The sequence below is a fragment of the Corylus avellana genome, chromosome ca2, assembly GCF_901000735.1.
Source record: "Corylus avellana chromosome ca2, CavTom2PMs-1.0".
Taxonomy (NCBI): domain Eukaryota; kingdom Viridiplantae; phylum Streptophyta; class Magnoliopsida; order Fagales; family Betulaceae; genus Corylus; species Corylus avellana.
In genome coordinates, this window is record NC_081542.1 from 5,907,604 (window position 1) to 5,926,352 (window position 18,749).

At 37.4% G+C, this 18,749-nt stretch overlaps 2 protein-coding genes across 2 annotated transcripts; both read right to left on the minus strand.

The window, feature by feature from the left end:
• Positions 1-224: 224 nt before the first annotated feature.
• Positions 225-4,616, minus strand: LOC132170274 (DNA excision repair protein ERCC-1). The gene is made up of 9 exons (XM_059581190.1): positions 4,288-4,616; positions 3,219-3,351; positions 1,953-2,056; positions 1,497-1,596; positions 1,281-1,357; positions 850-949; positions 625-696; positions 445-532; positions 225-323 (listed from the first exon to the last, which is right to left on the minus strand). Exons 1-9 carry the CDS (start codon positions 4,557-4,559, stop codon positions 307-309), a joined length of 963 nt encoding a protein of 320 aa, XP_059437173.1. The 5' UTR covers positions 4,560-4,616; the 3' UTR covers positions 225-306.
• A 6,612-nt stretch (positions 4,617-11,228) lies between these two features.
• On the minus strand, positions 11,229-12,910 carry LOC132170952 (E3 ubiquitin-protein ligase ATL6-like). The gene has a single exon (XM_059582113.1). The coding sequence runs from the start codon at positions 12,490-12,492 to the stop codon at positions 11,350-11,352; it is 1,143 nt and encodes a 380-aa protein (XP_059438096.1). The 5' UTR covers positions 12,493-12,910; the 3' UTR covers positions 11,229-11,349.
• Between the last annotated feature and the right edge of the window lie 5,839 nt (positions 12,911-18,749).

Below are 18,749 nucleotides of genomic sequence, written 5' to 3' on the forward strand. Positions count from 1 at the left end.
CCTCCCCCGTTTGAATAGAAAAAAAAAAAAGTTTCAATCTTTTTATTTTTAGCTTCTTATTCCACAGCAACCCATGTTTCTCCTCTCTTCTCCGCTATTGACTATGTGTTCTTTTTACCAACTCTATCAGCATACCTGGCAAAAGCAGCTGACAGGGCTGATTTGACCGTCAATTCAGGCTCTTTCTTCTTATGTTCCTCTTCTTTTTCTTCACTCACTGAGGAAGGTTCAGCATTGTCCTGGACAGGAGTCTCTGAGACAGCAGGGCGGCTGGAAACCACACGCTTGAATGGCTCATGAAAAGTGTCATGCAAGCGTCTTACCTGTTTGAACATAGTGGATTCATTTTATTTGAAAACAATAATTCCTTTGCTTTAAGGTATTCAAATCAACCATAGGCTTACAAACACATTCAACTGAATGACATAATTTGACTTGGCTCACTTTGAATGCTGAAAAGTACCTTGCGCTCTCCTATTCCAGGGCATCGAGCTAGATCTTCCATGGATGCATCCATGATATGAGAAAGGGACTGCAGTGATATGACACCCAGCTCTATATGAATAAACAAAGAATGCCACACACAAAAATAAAATAAAGACCCAGTGGAAAGATCTGGCCTACCCCGAATGTTGTACCAAGGGTGACTACATCAGTCTTGTTAACATGTCGAACTGTTGTAAGAGAATGATTCAGCTACGGTTTAAATGAAATGGTATCAGTTCAATAAATTCAAAGCACTCAGCACAGCAAACAAAGCTCACATTTTAGGCAAATTAAGACTCTAAATCAATTTTTATAATAAGCACAAATTTACTAATAGACCAAAGACCACAAATATATTGATACCCGTGATAGATAGTCTGTATCCATTTGGCCCTGAATAATGTCTGCAGGCTTGTTCTCATAGACTTTTATCGTCTCCAAGTACCGACCACATTCCTCCAAACTATAAAAGAGGAAGCTTGTCAAAAAAAAAAAATCAAACCTGTTCTCCTCTCAACAAGCAGATTCGTCTACTGCTAACATAACCGAGCGACTTGCAACAATATACCAACTTCCTAGAAAAGAGTTAATCTCATTTTGCCTTGAATGGTAATGAAAGCAAATCAATTCATCCTTGGAACAGAGGTTGTAGCAAGTATATAGGATATTCTTAGGTTAGAACCATTGTAAAAAGATGATTTTGTAATACAATTAAGACCCAGGCTCCTACTATAATTAAATGATGTCTTCAGGATATACTATTCACTTGAACTTGAAAGTAAAATAAAGTGTACCTCCAAGCACATAATAGGGTACAATCATGAAGCAGAGCTGTCTTAGTAACTTCAAGTAAAGGCTTGGTTACATCTTCCTGAAACCAATGAAATAAAACAATTGCATCCTCTATTTCAAATGGACAACAAACTGCTAAACTGAAACATCCATGTGGACCATTGAAAATCCTAAATTAGAAAAACCTCTACTAAGGACATTAAAACAGGTTGGCTTACCACATCAACATGGCATAGGACGATGCGAAGCTTGAAATTCTTTTGGAGTTCTCTGATACGGAAATATAAGTAGTCTGGGTGCAGCAGATGATACCGAAGACTGCATCAATTGCTAAACTTAATAGGGCTGATACATAAGAGTGGATTTTAACAAGCATATTACACAACAATCAGAAAAGACAAACTAGGCAACTATATATCAAAAGCCAGGCCCAATTCTTTTGTTAACTACGGTGCTAACAAGACCAGTCCTAGTCCAATGTGCCTAGACAATACTTCACATCAATGACACATTTGTTTGGATGAACTAGCTCACTACATATGTTTCACCATCTATCAAGCTGTATGGCTGTACGTTTAAATTCCTTGTTGAAACAGACTGACTAAATAGCACCCAGTTTATCACCTTGCATTCATGCAAATGAAAAATATGACAGAAGCTGCTGATGTTCAAACCTCAGATAGAGAGCACATGAGCTTTGACCAAGTAAGTAGTCACAAACAATATCTGCAAAAGTCCACCTCACATTCCTTATATGTTTGAGCAAGGGGTTTCCCTTCTGCACGAGGAGAAAGGAATTCTAAATTCGGGATAAGAAAAAAATGACACTCAGTAATTACAACTAATTAGTTAAATTGAGCTCAAAACTCCTAAGTCCTAACGAAATTATCTTTTGCCATAAAACTTGAGTAAAGAGGTGTACGTAAAAAACAATGCAAAAATAAAATGAACACCTAAAATGTGAATGTCGAGATCCCATGACAACCACCAACTTTCAAAGGCCCACCTCCCAAAAGGTCCATCCCTGATTGAAGGTTTCAACATGCCCCCCCTCCTCTGCTTGAAGTTACTTGAAATAATTAGTTACCACATGTTTTCTTTTTTGGTCATGCCATTTAGGAAGCTTTTCTACAAAGCCATAAATTTGGAACTCCAGCCTCTCAAAACCGTGATTAGTCATTTTTTTGAAGTCAATAGAATCCAATTACACATAAAAATAAAAAAAAACCCTTTATAATTTGTCCCTTAGTTCTCTAGACCGAGCACATATCTATTTTCATAGAAACAAAAAGTAATGTCAACCTCTTCAACCCAACTCTTCTATCCTTCTTTTTTTCCTTAAAAGAAGGGTAAACGAATTTATAGACAAAGAAAAGTAAGAACTCTTCCGAGAAAGGAAATAAATCATATTGATAAACATATCATAAATAGTTTCTGCCATTTTTCTTTACCTCGTACCAATTAAAAAATTTAACTAGTCCCCCATTTTGTTACAAGGCCAAAAGTATATAAAAAAATGTCTTTTAGTTTTTGGATAATTAAAACATGAATTTATTAATGCCAAAAATCTTGGTCTAACACAAGCGCAACATAAAGCTCGGACTATTGGCACTTTGCTATGTACGTTACGGGGTCCTATATACTACAAACAATTTACCTATTCCGGTTTATCTTTAGCAATCAATGTTTTCTTGCAAAAATTTATGAGTATACCATCTTTCACCAAGAATACCCAACTGCTCATATATTCTTAGAGACGAACCCGCAAGATACCAGACGGGATTTTATTTTAGAACTATATCCTACCTCCCCTTAGATAAACAACCGGGTTCTGCCCCTGACTATGATGCAATATCCATTGCTTAAAGGCAAAGTAAACCACAATGTGGCCATTTAAATTCAATGTAATGGCATAACATGCCCTAAATAAATACTCTTACCTGTCTGTGGCTCACCAGAATTGCATTGCGGTTCTGTGTGGCAAGTGATGTTGACAACATTGATGAAGTAGTGGCAGGAGCAGCAGCAAAAGTTGATGACGAAGAAGATGGTGCATCTGATGGACTAGTTTGCCTAAAACAAAAAACAGATCAAATAGAGCATCTCAATTTCAAAGAAGCCTAAAAACAAACAACATATCGCAGAAAGCAGTCTGAAGTTTAGATGGAAGTAGCAAAACAAACTCCCTCACAACAAGACTCATCATGTAGTTGCTGAGAAAACAAAGGAAATGAAAAGAAAGCAACTTTATGAGTGTTATAGTTTTGGTTCTTGTTAACACTCAGAATTGAAAATCTGAAGCCGCTTATAACAGAAAGGCACCTACAAGAATCAATTCTACATAGTGGTATTAGCTTCGTCTTGTAAAGTTCCTTATTTTCTCAGGTATAAATCAATAAAAACATGAATATCCAAAGAGAGAGTAATATCCCTCGAGATTGAAAACTCATGCTTCATTCGCTCCCTAAACATAAAGCATTGCAAATTTGCAATGACATAAAATAAAATCTTGATTTCCTTTTCATCCTTACCTATTTGGTACCAAAGAAAACAATAGCCTCGATTCACCTAAGTCAAACAAGTATAACTAAATTGCAGAATTTACTCAAACTTTTTCTCTCTTGCAAACAAACACATATAGCTGAATCCACAAGTCCCCAAATCTCGTTTCCCCCACTTCTCCTTTCCATTGTCAAATCCACCAAAATAAAGCAAACAATGACAAGACCTCCCCACTTTCCACCAAAGCAAACAAAAAACCAAATGGGTACCTAAAGGCTAAACTCTAAAACAACAAAAATTTCCCAGAAGCCAAATTACCTCAAAAGGAAACCATCACATAAAGATAACAACAAATTACTCTTAGCTAAATGGGTAACCCAAGCCTAAACTGTACCACCGTAAAACTTCCTTGAAAAAGTTTTCATCAAAACAGACAGAAATCCAACTTTATAGCATCAGTACAATAAAAATATATTGGGTTTCAATTGAAAGGGGTAAATGGGGTACCTTGAAACGGTGCCGTTGGAGGCCTGTGCGAAATGCGAAGAGGAAGAAGAGGAGGAGGCATTGGAGGGTGGGGGAGGTGGAGTGTAGAACTCAGAGGATTTGATGAAGGAGAAGGCCTGAGAGAAGGACTGGGAAGGGTTGAAGAGAGAGGGAGGGGTTGACTTCGACTGTGAGCTCTCAATCACTTCCTGATAAGATGGTATCTTTATCACTACAGAGCTTTTCCTCTGCTGCTTTCGCTCCCTGATTTGCTGCTCTTCCTCTTCCTCCATTACTCTTTTCTCAGATTGTTGCAGGGAGAAACACCTTCCAATGGTGGTAATGGTGTTTTTCTTTTTGCCTCTTTGTCAGAGTTGGGCCTGGACCTAGTTATGGGATTTTATAGAAAGCTGGCCCATTACATTGGGATCTTAAGGGTATAATCTGTTTTTGCGGCGCGTTTTCAACTTCTCAAGGCGGTAATTGCACCGCCTCCAAAGTAATTTACGGTTGGGTTATTATTATTATTTTTTTTGTTTTTTCAAGTGTATTCATTTGCGGCGCTTTCGAAACTTGTTACGTCGAAGCAGTAGATTTGATGAACTATTCCTCCACTATTTATCACAATCTCGTCGTTACAAAACCAAGAAAAACCGCCTCTTTCCGGGAGCTATCCCCCACATTCATTTCCAAATCCCACCATGATTGTTTCTCACATCCAACCGGTTAAAATATTAATTAAATAATTAAATTTATTATTCTTATTATCTTAACTACATAAGATCCTCATTTCAAAGAAAAAAAATAAAAATTCAGAAAACACTATTTTGACCCAAAACCTTGAACTCGGGGACAGAGGAAGAGGGAGCACTACAAAATGGACAACGTTTTTTTTTTTTTTTTTTTGCAAATGCTGACACAGCTGACCCAGGGACAACGTTTCATCTAAACACACTGTCATTGCTGGCCCATTCTCGGCATCGGCACACCACGTCGGCATATGTCGTTTTACACGGCGTTTTCCCTAAACAGTAGAATTGGAAACGTCGGCTTTATCTCATTTTTTTGTAATGGAGACTAGAATAGTACAGGCCTCTAGCAGCAAAATATTTTGGCTCCTGACTAGAGGGGTAGGCAGATTAACCGTTTATTGCCTACCGACTGCTACCGAACCATCACAGACCGACAATCGACTTCTGGCGGTCGGTAGGCAGAATAAAAATAATGTTTTGACATTAGTTCGATTCGGTAGGCGGTATAAATTTTTTTTGTCAGCTAATCGACAATTAACCGGCCTAACCAATTTTTCAAGTGAATTTTGAATTTTATCTTGTAGATTTCCTTATTGTGTTTGTCTGATTTGTGATTGCCTTTTTGATATGTGTTTCTTGAATTTACTTTTTCTTTTCATTTATAAAGTATATGCTTTATTGATTTTATAGTTATAAGGAAGTTGATAAACCTTAACATAAAAAATTTGTAACTGAAAATTAACCGACTTAACCGACCACGTATTAACCAACTAAGCGATTAACCGAAAAAGTTAAAACTATTCATTATCGGTATGAAGTCGGTTAATTAATTGACTTAACCAACTTTTACAAATTGATAGGAATGCTCTTACGATACCGGCTGAACCGATACCCACCCTTACCTAGCTTTTGCCCATAATAATTTTTTGCTCCGTCCCTACTTGAACTTACATGTCTAAACACTGGTATGTTCTACTAATTACCCACATTTTTTTATTCTCATCCTATGTACTTTAACACCTTTTACACTCGCTCCTTTGCATTCATATAATCTTCCCCTTATTTTATGAGTCTGTTAGACTGTTACCAAATCAGCTACGGTCTCCATTTTTTTTTTTAATCAATCCTACAGGCTAATTCTAAGGATCATTTGTATGGGTGGGTTTATTGGGCTTTTTTATGCCATGAACCCTATCTTTTATCTGATTGTGACAAGGGCCCATTATTTATCCATGTTCATCATCCTCGCTCCAAGGGAAAAAAGAGACTACTGATCATCCATTAGTTGCATGTCACCATCACCATCATCTCCAATGTTTGTGGGTCATTTTCTAGTTGTGGACTAGTTTGTAATTGTGCCAATCATTTTGTCCCAGCTTGAAACTGTAAAAGGGGTTACCATTTTCCATTATTCAAGACACCATCACTAGCTTTCATTCAATTGTTTGTTCCTAGGATCATCTGTGTGGGCTTTTCATTTGTTAGTTCGCTTGCATCTCTCGCGGTTTGTTAGTTGGGCAGCGTCAAAAGTTTTAAGATGTATTAATTCGACAGAATACTCAATTGTTAAATGGATCGTTTTTTATAATGTGTTTAAAAACATTTATGTTTGTTTTTCTTTTCTTTTCTTCCTTCAGATTAAGAGCGAGAGACATGAACCATCTTTGTAATATGGTGTCAAACACCGGGACACCACTTAACATAAAAGATTAAAATATGAGTTTGGATATTATGATTATATCAATCACCATCACTCATAGGTACTGCTTGATGCTTTGAAGATATTGCTACTTAGGTGGGGTTTTAATTATTAATTTCTTATAATTTTTTTTTTTAATTATTATCACTGCCAAATTATAATACTCACACCTACCTCCAAAGGGGCAATTAATACAAGATAAAAGATTTATGTATGGGTTGGAAAAAAGTCATTTTCTAAACATGTGAAACATGTTGAAAAGTCATTTTCTCCTAATTGATATATGATAGTTGTACAAATTTAAGCAATAGAAGTGAATGATCTTGAACCATGTGCAGATTTTCAAGTTCTCCCAATCCACTATTGTAGATAAATTAGACAATTTTGAGCATTGATAAAGTTGTTGGACTAAAATAATGAGTTTACACGGACCGAGATTTCAGCAATAGATGATAAATTGCTCATCACTTTTTTTTGAAATTCTAGCCATTGAATTTCATCTAAAGGTTTACAAACCGCCACGTGTCCCACTAATTAAAAATTAATATTTTATTATTTAAAATTTTAAAAATATATATAATAATAATAATAATAATATATGGAGTGGCCGGCCACCCCAATTGAGACATGGGGTGGCTTCAGCCACCCCAAGGGCCGAAGTCAGAAATCCACCCATTGATTTGTCGTTTAGCACCGCCACCTGCGACGCCCAAAACTTCACCACCAGGCCTCTCTCCTTTGTCCCTTCCAAGAAACCCCTTGGAAGCAACATATCCAAGTCCAGCGCAGGTTGCACTTTCACGGCCAAGTTATGATCCTGGATTGCGCACCACCCACAAGAATCTCAAGCTACTCCTTTCCAACCCAATAGCTATCTCAAGCCACTCTTTTTTCGATATACATTCACATCCACATATATATACCTGAGCCGGACTTGGATATGTTGCTTCCGGGGGGGTTTCCTGGGAAGGACAAAGGAGAGAGGCCTGGTGGTGAAGTCTTGGGCGCCACAGGTGGCTGTGCTGAACCAGAAATTAGTGGGTGAATTTGTGACTTCGACTCTTATGAAAAAAATTGGGATGACTAACCACCTCATATATTTTTATTATTTTATTTTATTTTAATTTTTTAAAATTTAAATAATAAAATATTATTTTTTAATTAGTGAAACATGTGACGACTTGTAAATTTTTGGATGAGATTCAATGGCCAGAATTCCGGTCCACACTTTGGATCTATTTGCCTTTAAAAAAAAAAAAAAAAAAAAATCATTTTTTTCACAATTTTATATGTAAGGACATCAGAAATCATGTAGCAATGCAAATCAGAAACTCCTTTATCAGCCGCTGGGGGTGACCCTAGTCCATAGGCCTCCAGCTTGAAAAGTTTGACCAACCAGCCTCCCTACCCAGAAGCCTCATAGGCCACCAGTAGTTAAAGAGTGCTGTGCTGGGTCAGTTTTGGTTAACACCTATAATAAATGGGTCAATTTTGAGTATTAATAAATGAGTTAATTTTGAGTCAACTTACTTAACTCATAGGTTGTTGGCATGATCCTATAAATTAGATTATATTTTTTTCTATAATTAAAAAACAAAATCCTAAATGGCTATTTTTTTTTTTTCATTTAAATTCATGTACAAGTTGAAGTAGATTAAATGGTAAACCCAACACATCCTGTTTAAATGGGTTATATTTATGTGGGTTGTATAAGGTCATATGCTTATTTAAATGGGTTGTGTCAGAAGAATTTGACCCGTTTAACAAAATTGGTCGAATTCGAGTTAACCAATATCCAGTTGATCTGTGAGTCTATCCAGTCCCAATCCGCAAATACGAAATGCTAGCCCTTACTCAAAACATGTGTATCTATAAAATATTCAATTAATTCCCCATCTATCTCATTTGAATTTCTAAACGTGCAGCACCTTTCGTAATGAGGTAATGATGTCTATTGACTAAGCAATCGATTCATTCATGAAATGTCAAACTGAAAATGTCATCCAAAGACTCAAAACCTTATCATATGATCAAGAAGGACAAGAAATAGCCCCTTTCCCTGAATTATATAAATATTCATAAAATAAAATAAAAAAGATTTAACAATAACAACTTGTTTTTATTGTCTCCTTCCAATATAAGCAACTAAAATATTAAAATAACTCGTTAACAAACATGTTGATGGCTTATTAGAAAGTAGAAACAATTAATGTGACGACAACGAAAGAAATGAAGGGGCCAAAAGAGTCCAAAGCAAAGGCCAAATTAGAGAGGCCATGAGGGTGAGTTTTCAATTCATTTTGAGTGTAGCCATTGCAGCCTGACTATTGGCTAATGGCTATCTAACAAATCCACTCAAACTTGGGTCAAGCCTTGAATACATGTGAAAAGTAGAAAAAGGCCAACTAAAGCCAGTTTTTTTGGGGCAAGCTAGCAAGCAACACAAAGATCATGAATCCGAGCTGCCGCCTGCCGATGATAAGCCTATTTAGCAGCTGCCAATAATTTAGAGTGAGTTTGATACCGCGATTTTATAGATAAAAAGTAATTTTTTAAATTAAATCGTAAAAAATAAATTATTTGAGATGGCAAAAAATCTACGTTTTCGAATCGCGGGTAATAATGTGCTTTTCAAAAACACACAATTTTAAATGTTAAACTACGATTTCGCCAAACGTTCAACTGTGTTTTTAAAAATCACGTTTTGCAATCACACATTTTAAAATCATAAACCCAAATAGATTTCGGAATATAAGCACCAACTCACATTTTTAAAGTTGATATATCTAACGGTATAAATTACTTCACATTTTTTTTCTTTCTAAAAGACGTATTAACATTGAATTTATATACACTGCATTTAACCAAATAGCCTTTAACTACCTCCGTGTTGATTGGTGAGGATCAGGTTACCTACCAATGAGGGGTTTGAGCTTAAAATGTCTACTTGGTTAGGCACGATACAGCACTCCACGCAAAGCCAAAATGATTTTGAGATGGTCAAAGAAAGAGGCTCTCCATAGCCTTCAATATTGCATGCTTACTTTTTTTGGGGGTTTTTTGATGATCAAATTAAACGTCGCTGTAGTAGCGTTTACAATGCCGGTCCTTTATGGTTGCCTTTGGAGTCAATCACCCAATCTCCTCCTAACAATATGAAAAAAAAGTCTTCAAGAGTATATGTCAACTTTGATACAAACAAGAGGCACATTTGTTGACGTGTCTACCTAATTTGAGATGGAAAATTAATAAAGAGAATATATATATTTTTTTATAGGATGATTCTAGAAATTCTAAGCCTCCTTACTTTAAAGTAATTTGAGGAATCTTAAACGGTTAGAGTATAATTCAATAATAGATTTATTCTTTCTCCATAACATGTGTCAATTAAGTATAAGAAATGCATATATCTCTCCGTTAATTTACATGATAAGCTTTTCAATATTTTCTTGATGTCTCTCCGATATATGCTCTAAATACAAAAGAAAACAATGTTATGTACATGTGTGTAAAGAGATCACTAGTACCTCAATCATAATTTTCGCATATTGACCGAAACTTCACTCTTATATATAGAGTGTACACAAAAATGGACTCATCTTATTATGGGCTTAAAACAAAACGACTTTTCAGTTAAAATAAATAATAATGGAGTCCCAATTCCCCCTATTCATCAACTCAATTTAGTTATATAAAATTACAAAGCAATGTGATAAAGATCGACTTAACTTTGATAGTGGTGTATGAGTGTATTATGCCACTTACACTTGACAACTATAAATAAAGATAAATGATGAGGATAACAAAATATTAATGAGATATTCTTCTTAGTCGCTTAGAGATTTTGTTCATCACCATTATCGTCCCATCTCCAGATATTTATAAAACTAATTTTTATACACTGAATGCTATAAAAAACAAGACCACTTACATTAAATAGAGGTGACGTGTAGGATTACTGGTTTGGTTAATGCGTTATCTCCCAAGGCACCCAACACACAGCATGGTTAATGCGTTATCTCCCAAGGCACCCAACACACAGCATCCTTCCGTCGAAATCAATATTGCTTTGCCTTGACTGATTGGCATTTAGGCTGCCAAGAATAACTAAAATCCCATAAATGTAATTAGTGAAAACAGTCAAATCAGTGGGGCGTTATTATTCTACCACAATAACCTGTTTTGTTTTTGGTTTTTGGACAACATTCAAGCCCTGAAACATTGAGACAAGGGAATGCATAGTCAAGCTGCCAGCCATGTTTCTGGTAGGTAGGCCTCCGGCCCTCCACACCGACCAAAGCGGCCGAAGACATTTTTGCTCTTTTCATTTTTCCTTTTTACTTTGTTCATTTTCACCAAAAAATGATTAATTTATTCGAATTACTTGGCAATAGACATAATCCATCATGATTCATGCATCTTGTTCAAATGAAGTTTGTATGTTAGGATTGGCACGTTCCTATTACATACAAAATATTATACATCTATTTTACAAATTTAGATTAACATACTTAAAAGAAATTGAGATGCTTGGATAAATTAAAAAATTAAAAAAAAAAAAAAAGAAAAAGAAAAAAGAAATAGACATGACAAAATTTACAAGAATTGCGGGGAAGAATCCAAAATTGTGCCTTAAACCGGAGGTCGGACCGAGTTACTCCCTGATCCTTCCGGTCGACTTGAAGTGCCCTCGCCATCATTAGTGGCGACCACCTTCGGTGACTTTAACGAGGACGCTCTCATGAGAAACGGCGGCGTCATGGAAAACACCCACCTGTCCGATTTAAACATCCGGTCCCCTTTCTCCAGCCGCCTATAATTCTTTCCTCTACTACTCCCCTCCCATCCGGTTCGGTACCCCCGCCTCGAACTCCCTTCCCTTGGCAATAGCACCATGCTTGTTGCCCGGCTCAGATGCCGGTTCATTAGCTGCTTCCTCACCTCCACCGGCAATCTCAAAGTGAACCGCTCCGTGTTCTCGCCCGGTGGGACCAGCGAGTGCCCCGTCGAGTGGGACCGGGGAAATGGAAGCCAACGCGCCCGGCCCGACCTTGAATTACGTGTACGGTTCCGATTCAACGTCTGCTTGCCCGGTTCTTCCGGTCCGTGTTCCTCTTCTCGTTGGAGTTCTGGGTTGGGTGGCTGCTCCAGGACGGCGTCGTTTTGGGCTTCGACGTCTAACTGGGTGTTTAATTCGGCGGGTAGGTGGACAGACTCGCCGGGTTGAGGGACGAGGTTGGAGCGGCAAACGGGACACGTGGTGTGGGAAGCCAACCAGGCGTCGATGCAGTCCGGGTGGAAAACGTGGTCGCACTTGGGGATCAAACGCAGCGTTTCGTGGTCCTCGAATTCGTTCAAGCACACCGCGCACTCCAACGCGCTTTTCCCGATCTTCAGCCCTTTCACCGTGGAGTAGGCCAGCGTGGGGAAGGTATCGATCACCTCCTGATCCAACCCACGCGCGGCCGCCGCGTGTCGGGAGAAGACGCGTGCCGCGACGCTGTTGCCGCTCTGGGCCCCCGCGCAGTGCCGGATGTAGATGGAGAAGAATCCCATGAAGAAGAGCGCGGAAACCAAAACGACGACGATTATCGCCATCGAGGGGCTGAACTTGGCGTACTGGTAAGGGTCCTGGGGAGGGCTGGGCTGGGCCGCGGCCCAAGGAATCTCCAACGCCAGGAGAGCAAGCAAAAGCAGATAATAAATGCTTCCATTCTTCGCGGTGCAGGACAGGCTTTGTTGAGTTAAGATCGGACGGTTGTGAATAGAGCTCATGCTGTGTTGTCAGTTGCAGTTGATCTGAGCAGTGAGGGCATGAGCACACAAGAAGAGAGAAGTAAAAGCAATGCTCCAGATGGTGAGGAGTGGGAGGGGGTTTATAAATGAGACAGACAGAGTCACAGAGATGAGGGAGAATCGGAGAAGCTGCGTGGGAATCAAGACTTTGGTATTGGGAAGTGGGGCCCCGTTTAAGGCTTCGTTGCCTTTTCGTGAACATGGAATGGGTGACATCAGCGCTCAGTCATGGCAGGCGCGACGCGTGGAGCAAGGTTAGTGCTTAGGAAGCTTCCGAAATAAAAACAAAACAAGAAAAAGAAAAAAGAGCGCGGTGGAAGGAAGTGTGAAAGCACAGTAACGGTATCAAAAAGCATATTGAAAAAGAAAAATTTGAGTTTTACTAGTCACGGTCTATATTATATTCTAGAAATATGGTAAATGGTATTATTATATAATGAATTTGGCCTGCGTTGCTGGTTGTGTACTAATGTGGACTTTTTGAAGAGTTCTGGAATGGAGCACTAGCAATACGACTGGACAATCAACCCACCACATGCTCTGAATTTTTAATACACAAGTTTATAGTCAAAGTCAAATATTTTATTTTAACAAATTTGTGACCTTTTCTTGTTCAGCAAGAATAACTTAATAAATATTTTATTCGATTTTTTTTTTTTTTTTGGAGAATTGTTTGAGTTTTTAATTGGTGACTAGAGTGTGAGAATATATATTTTTCAATTTTTTTTTTTTCATTTAGGTTTAATCGTAATTAAATATAATCAAATTTAAAGATTTGATTACATTCTGTATTTTGTATTCTCTATATTAGGCATTTATTATTATTATTATTATTATTTTTTAAGGTTTATTCTCTTCTATATTTACTTTAAGTTTTATTGTTTACCACTCCTATTAGACATTGGCCTCAATAAAAAATGCTCCACGTCCAGCTCAATGAAATGACTACAAATTTTCTGAGCTGCTATAGTGCTCAGTGCTTAGGAAAGTTTGACACATGCTTACAAAAAAAATAAAATAAAAAATCTTATTTTATTTCTTTCTTGGGAATACAAAAGGTAGATAAATAAAAAATATTTTAAATAAAAAAAAGTAAAAGTAAATAGTCAAAATGGTGAGCTCATACAAATGCTTTGAAAAAATTGATAGTTGAAATTAAAAAAAAAAAGTGTTTTTTAATTAAATATTTGTTAAGCAAATGTGAGTGATTTAACCTATTTACTTATTCTTCTTTATTTCTCTCTTTGCTTCTGCTATATATATATAAAATTTTTCATAAAGTAATGTATCTCTCTATTTGTTTCCATTTTCTTTCTTTTTTTCCTCGTTTCGTAATAATTGAAACTCATCAAGCTGTATAAATCTGAATGAGATTCCGTTCAAAAAAAAAAAAATCTGAATGAGATTTTGCTTAAAAAAAGATAAGAGAGAGGGAGAGATTGAATGGAATGACGTTCTCTCATAAATAACAAATTAATTAACTGCACACCATTAATCTCTTAAAATAAGCATCTTTCTATCTACATGTTGAGTGTTCACATTAGCATAATGATATACTGATAGTTGTTAATAAATTATAAAAGAGTTATATGTTTAACATTTTTTTTTAGAGTCCCTTTTATCAAGACGTGATGTCCATTTTATGGCCGTCAATAAAAATTTGACACATTAAGTAAAAACATGAAATACAATGAAAATGAAAATGAAAACAATATATCTTTAATTCAAATTAATCTCATAAACTTTTCCATTCATTCTAACCTAACACCCACCACCGAACCCTCCACCTACATCTGAGCCCTTGATATCAGAGTTTTCAAAACCAATTAAGATAGTGGTTCTCATAGTTTTGTCAATGTGTATTTTGTGTATAAAGTATTTGTCAAGAGAATAAAAATTATTTGGTATGAAATGTCTGCTTTCTATTGGAGAGCATAAAATACCCAATTTACACGATTATCTAATTAAATAAACATCCTCCATCACATAACACAAAGAGATCCCAAATTTGATGTGAAACAAATGAAGCTATGTGTGATATGATTGACTGACTGTTGTGTAAGAATCTTTGTGGGAAGAAAGCAGAGAAAGAGCAAGTGTAATGAAGGGGTTGCCGCAATTGTTCTTTTGAAAATTAATGAATTGGATACCCATCTAGAAGAATTCGATTCCCTAATCCATTAAAAAAAAAAGAAGGGTAAATTGACAAGCGGTAGGAGGAGGGAGACAATCTAGAAGGGAACATGTAGACCGTGGACATTGGACTTCTTTCTTTTCCACACCAAAATTCAAAGAAAAGAATTCCTAGCAAGAGCCGTCAAGGACCGCAACTAGTATTATCGTAGATTCTTTAATTAATTAAGAGCCGTTTGAGTCCCTACTTGGGATTTTCATTTGGGAAACTTCCAAATCCAATTGCCTTCTTTTCCTACATTTTTTTCTTTTAATTTTTAATTTTTATTTTCTATTAACATCATCATATTGGAAGTCAGCAGTTACGTTACAATCTTTTGAGTTGGATTTTTCCTACTTTTTTAAGCATTGTGTGAAAGCAAACTCTAATGAATTTGTTCTTTGTTCTTGTTTTTGTTTTCAATATAAATTTAGAGAAATATTTGGTGGAGGGCCTAGGAATCGCCCGAGGCCCTTGAATAGCCCAGAACCACAAGACAAAATTCCCATGAATAGATTTTCAAATCATTCAAAGAAATTGGAGGACTCCTATAAAACTTAGGAACCTCTTGAAGCCCATACTGCATAGGATCTCAAGACTCGTCGGATTTGGAGCCACCAACCCACTTGCAAATCCCAAGCCCCACAAGAGCTGTGTCGATTGATCAAATGGCCCGAATCCAAGCTGACCTCGGTTTCAACCAATACGCACTCACATGTCCTAACTTGAGAGCACCACTCAAAGTCTTCTCTCGCATGCAGAAGATTTGCTCTTGAGGCTCACATCATGAAGATTCCCTTCCCTCCACGCAACCCTGGTTACCACAACGGCTAGGAAAGAGAAAAGGACGCATCACCAGCCCGAGAAAGATGCTAAAAGGGCCAAGCACGCATCACCAGCCCGAGAAAGATGCTAAAAGGGCCAAGCAATTACCTATAAAAGGCAAGATGTACCATCTTCCTAATGACTTAGGCTCCATTTAAAAATGGTTTTCTTCAAAAAAATATTTTTAGGGAAGTCATTTTCCCGTAAAATATTTTTTGTTAAAAACATTTTACGGCGTTTACCGCGCACATAGAAAATATATATTTTTTAATATTTTTTTTTCCAATAAGGTCCCCACTGGGACCTCGCCGATATTTGACTGGGACTTGTCCGGGATCTCGCTGGGACTTGACCAGGACCCACTCTGACCCGCCAATACTTGATTGGGACCCTCCCGGGACCAGCCCAAGACTTGACTTAGGACCCCCCCGGGACTTGAGCGGGACCTCGCTGGGACCCCAACGGGACTTGCTCGGAACCCGACCGAGCAAGCCCTGAGCGGGTCCTGGGCAGGTCCTATCAAGTCCAAGGTGGGTCCTGGTCAAGTCCTGAGCAAGTCCCGGGCGAGTCCTAGCAAGGTCCCGGGCAAGTCTAGGGAGGGTCCCAGTCAAGTCTCGGGCAGGTCCTGGCGACGTCATGGGCAAGTCCTGGGCGGGTCCCTGTCATCTCCCGGTCAGGTCTTGGCGGCGTCTCGGGCAAGTCCCGGTCAAGTCCCAGGCGGGTCCCGGGCGAGTACCATTCAAATCTCAAGTGGGTCCCGAGCAGGTCCCGGGCGGGTCCCTAGCAAGTCCAGGGCAGGTCCGGTTAAGTCCCGGGCAGGTCTTGGGCGGGTCCCGGTCAAGCCCCGACGGGATCCAGGTCAAGTCCCTAGCAAGTCTCGGTGGGGTCTCGGTCAAGTCCCGAGCAAGTCCTAGGCGGGTCCCGGCGAGGTTCCGGTCAAGTCTCGGTCAGGTCCCAAGCGAGTCCAGGTCAGGTCTCGGGTGGGTCCCAATCAGGTCTCAGGCGGGTCTTGGGTAGGTCCAAGCGGGTCCTGTTTGGACAGGTCCGGGCAGGTGCCGTTCAAGTTCGGTCAAGTCCCAGGCAGATCCTGGTGTGGTCCCAATTGGGTCCTGGGCGAGTCCCGATCAAGTCTCGGCGAGGTTTTGGGTGGGTCTTGGCAAGGTCTATCGATTTAAGAATGAGATGCTCATAGTTGGAAAATCAAATCATAAACCATTTTTAAAAAATTAAAGAAGAATTTTCAGTTAAAAGAAAAATATTTTCCGTTGACCACTATTTTACGTCGAAGTAAACACCGAAAAATGCGACAATCATTTTCTGAAAACCATTTTATGTCGAAGTAAATGGAGCCTTAATCTAATTGCTCACCATAATTCTCCTTCTTCCTTACCTTGACATGAGCATTGGAGAGGCATGTAACGCCCCCAAGGAATTACCGACAAGCGTCGGCGTGTCACTCTAACTGTATTTCTCTTTGTGTAGGTTGCGCTCACCTAATCAGCCAGCATAGGGCCATTATTGGGTTTAGACACCAACACTTGATTTTCATCTTTGGTCCATCTTTATATAAGAGATGAGCAAATCTACCATTAAATTTGTAGGACCACGTATAGGTATCATAGATTTAGTAGGGGGTTTGCAAAACAAGAAATTAATGTGTAATACTTCTCATATATATATATATATATGCAAATTTAGGATTTGGTTTTGTGAAAAAACTCAGAGTTTTATTTATTTATTTTTTTTAGAGAAATGATTAGTGTCAATAATTTGTCTATATTTTTCTCATATTTTCCTACAAATTAAATAGACCAATCATTAGATTTGTGGGGTCCACCATTGACTTATGTGGTGTCTACATAAATCCACAAATTTAATAATTAATTTGTAAGATTATATGAAGAATATATGAGCAGAAAAATATTGACACCTCATTTTTTTTTTTTAAGACATCCACGATTGGTACAAAATTCCGTGTTAGAATATATTTGTGGGATTTGATTTTATATTATGGGATTGGATTTCAACATTGATTATAATTGATTCAAATCAAATCAAACCATATTTAAATGCATTAAATTCGCTCTCACATTCTTATAAATAAAGATAATTTGTATTGTAAATTTATAAATAAGAGGTAGTTAGAAAGCCGGCTGGTTTTAGAGAATCGAGGACACTCCAACACGAAAGTCAATAAGAGAGAATAAAACTAGATAAAAGGGGGTTAAGAGTGTGCATAGGGCTGTTAAGTGAGCGAAGCGTCTCGCGAGCAAGCTCGGACTCGGCTCGCATAAGATCGGCTCGTGCTCGACTCGAATATTATATGAAGCACTTCGTGAACACAAATCCTAGCTCGAATATTAAACGAAACAAGCTCGGCTCGACTCGGCTAACTCGTGAGCAGCTCGTGAACTCGGCTCGTATAAGGCTCGCCTCGCTTATTAAGGTCGGCTCGTATATTTTTTATTAAGTAACAAATAACAATATATAATCAACATTACTCATTTACTCAATAATAACAAATATATTATATACCTTTGTTTTTTTTTTTTTGTTATTTATGTATATGTGTGTATATATATTATATATATAATATATGTATATATTAATATAAAAACATATAAGAAATATATATATATATATATATATATATATATATGATATTGTCATTAATCATTTTATCATATGATATAATCATATAGTACAACCGCACAAGTTATTGTGTCATTTAATACAAATATTATAATTAGATAGTTTATACTTTGGAAATTGGAATCGTATATATCACATAATCATTAATCATTATATAATCATATTGTATATCTGCATAAGTTATTGTGTTATTTAATCAATACATTATAATTATATACTTTATTCTTATAAAACATATATGATGTATCACATGATCTTAGATCTAAGATAATATTAATATTAATTGTGAGATAATATGATCATAAAATTTTAGTTGATTTTGTATGGATGATTGTGATGTTGGGATTAATCTATTATATTTGTTTAATGTTCTTTAGCATTTTAGTTGATTTTGTTAGTTTTAATTGTAAGGTTGACATTAATCTGATATGTTTGTTTAATATTCTTTAGTATTTTAAGGTGCAAATTATTCTGGATGATTTTTATAATCTAATACATCTAAATTACAAAAAAAAAAAAACAAAAACAAAAAAAAAAAAAAACAAAGTCGAGCTCGAGCTCGAGCTCGAGCCTGGCTCGAGATCGA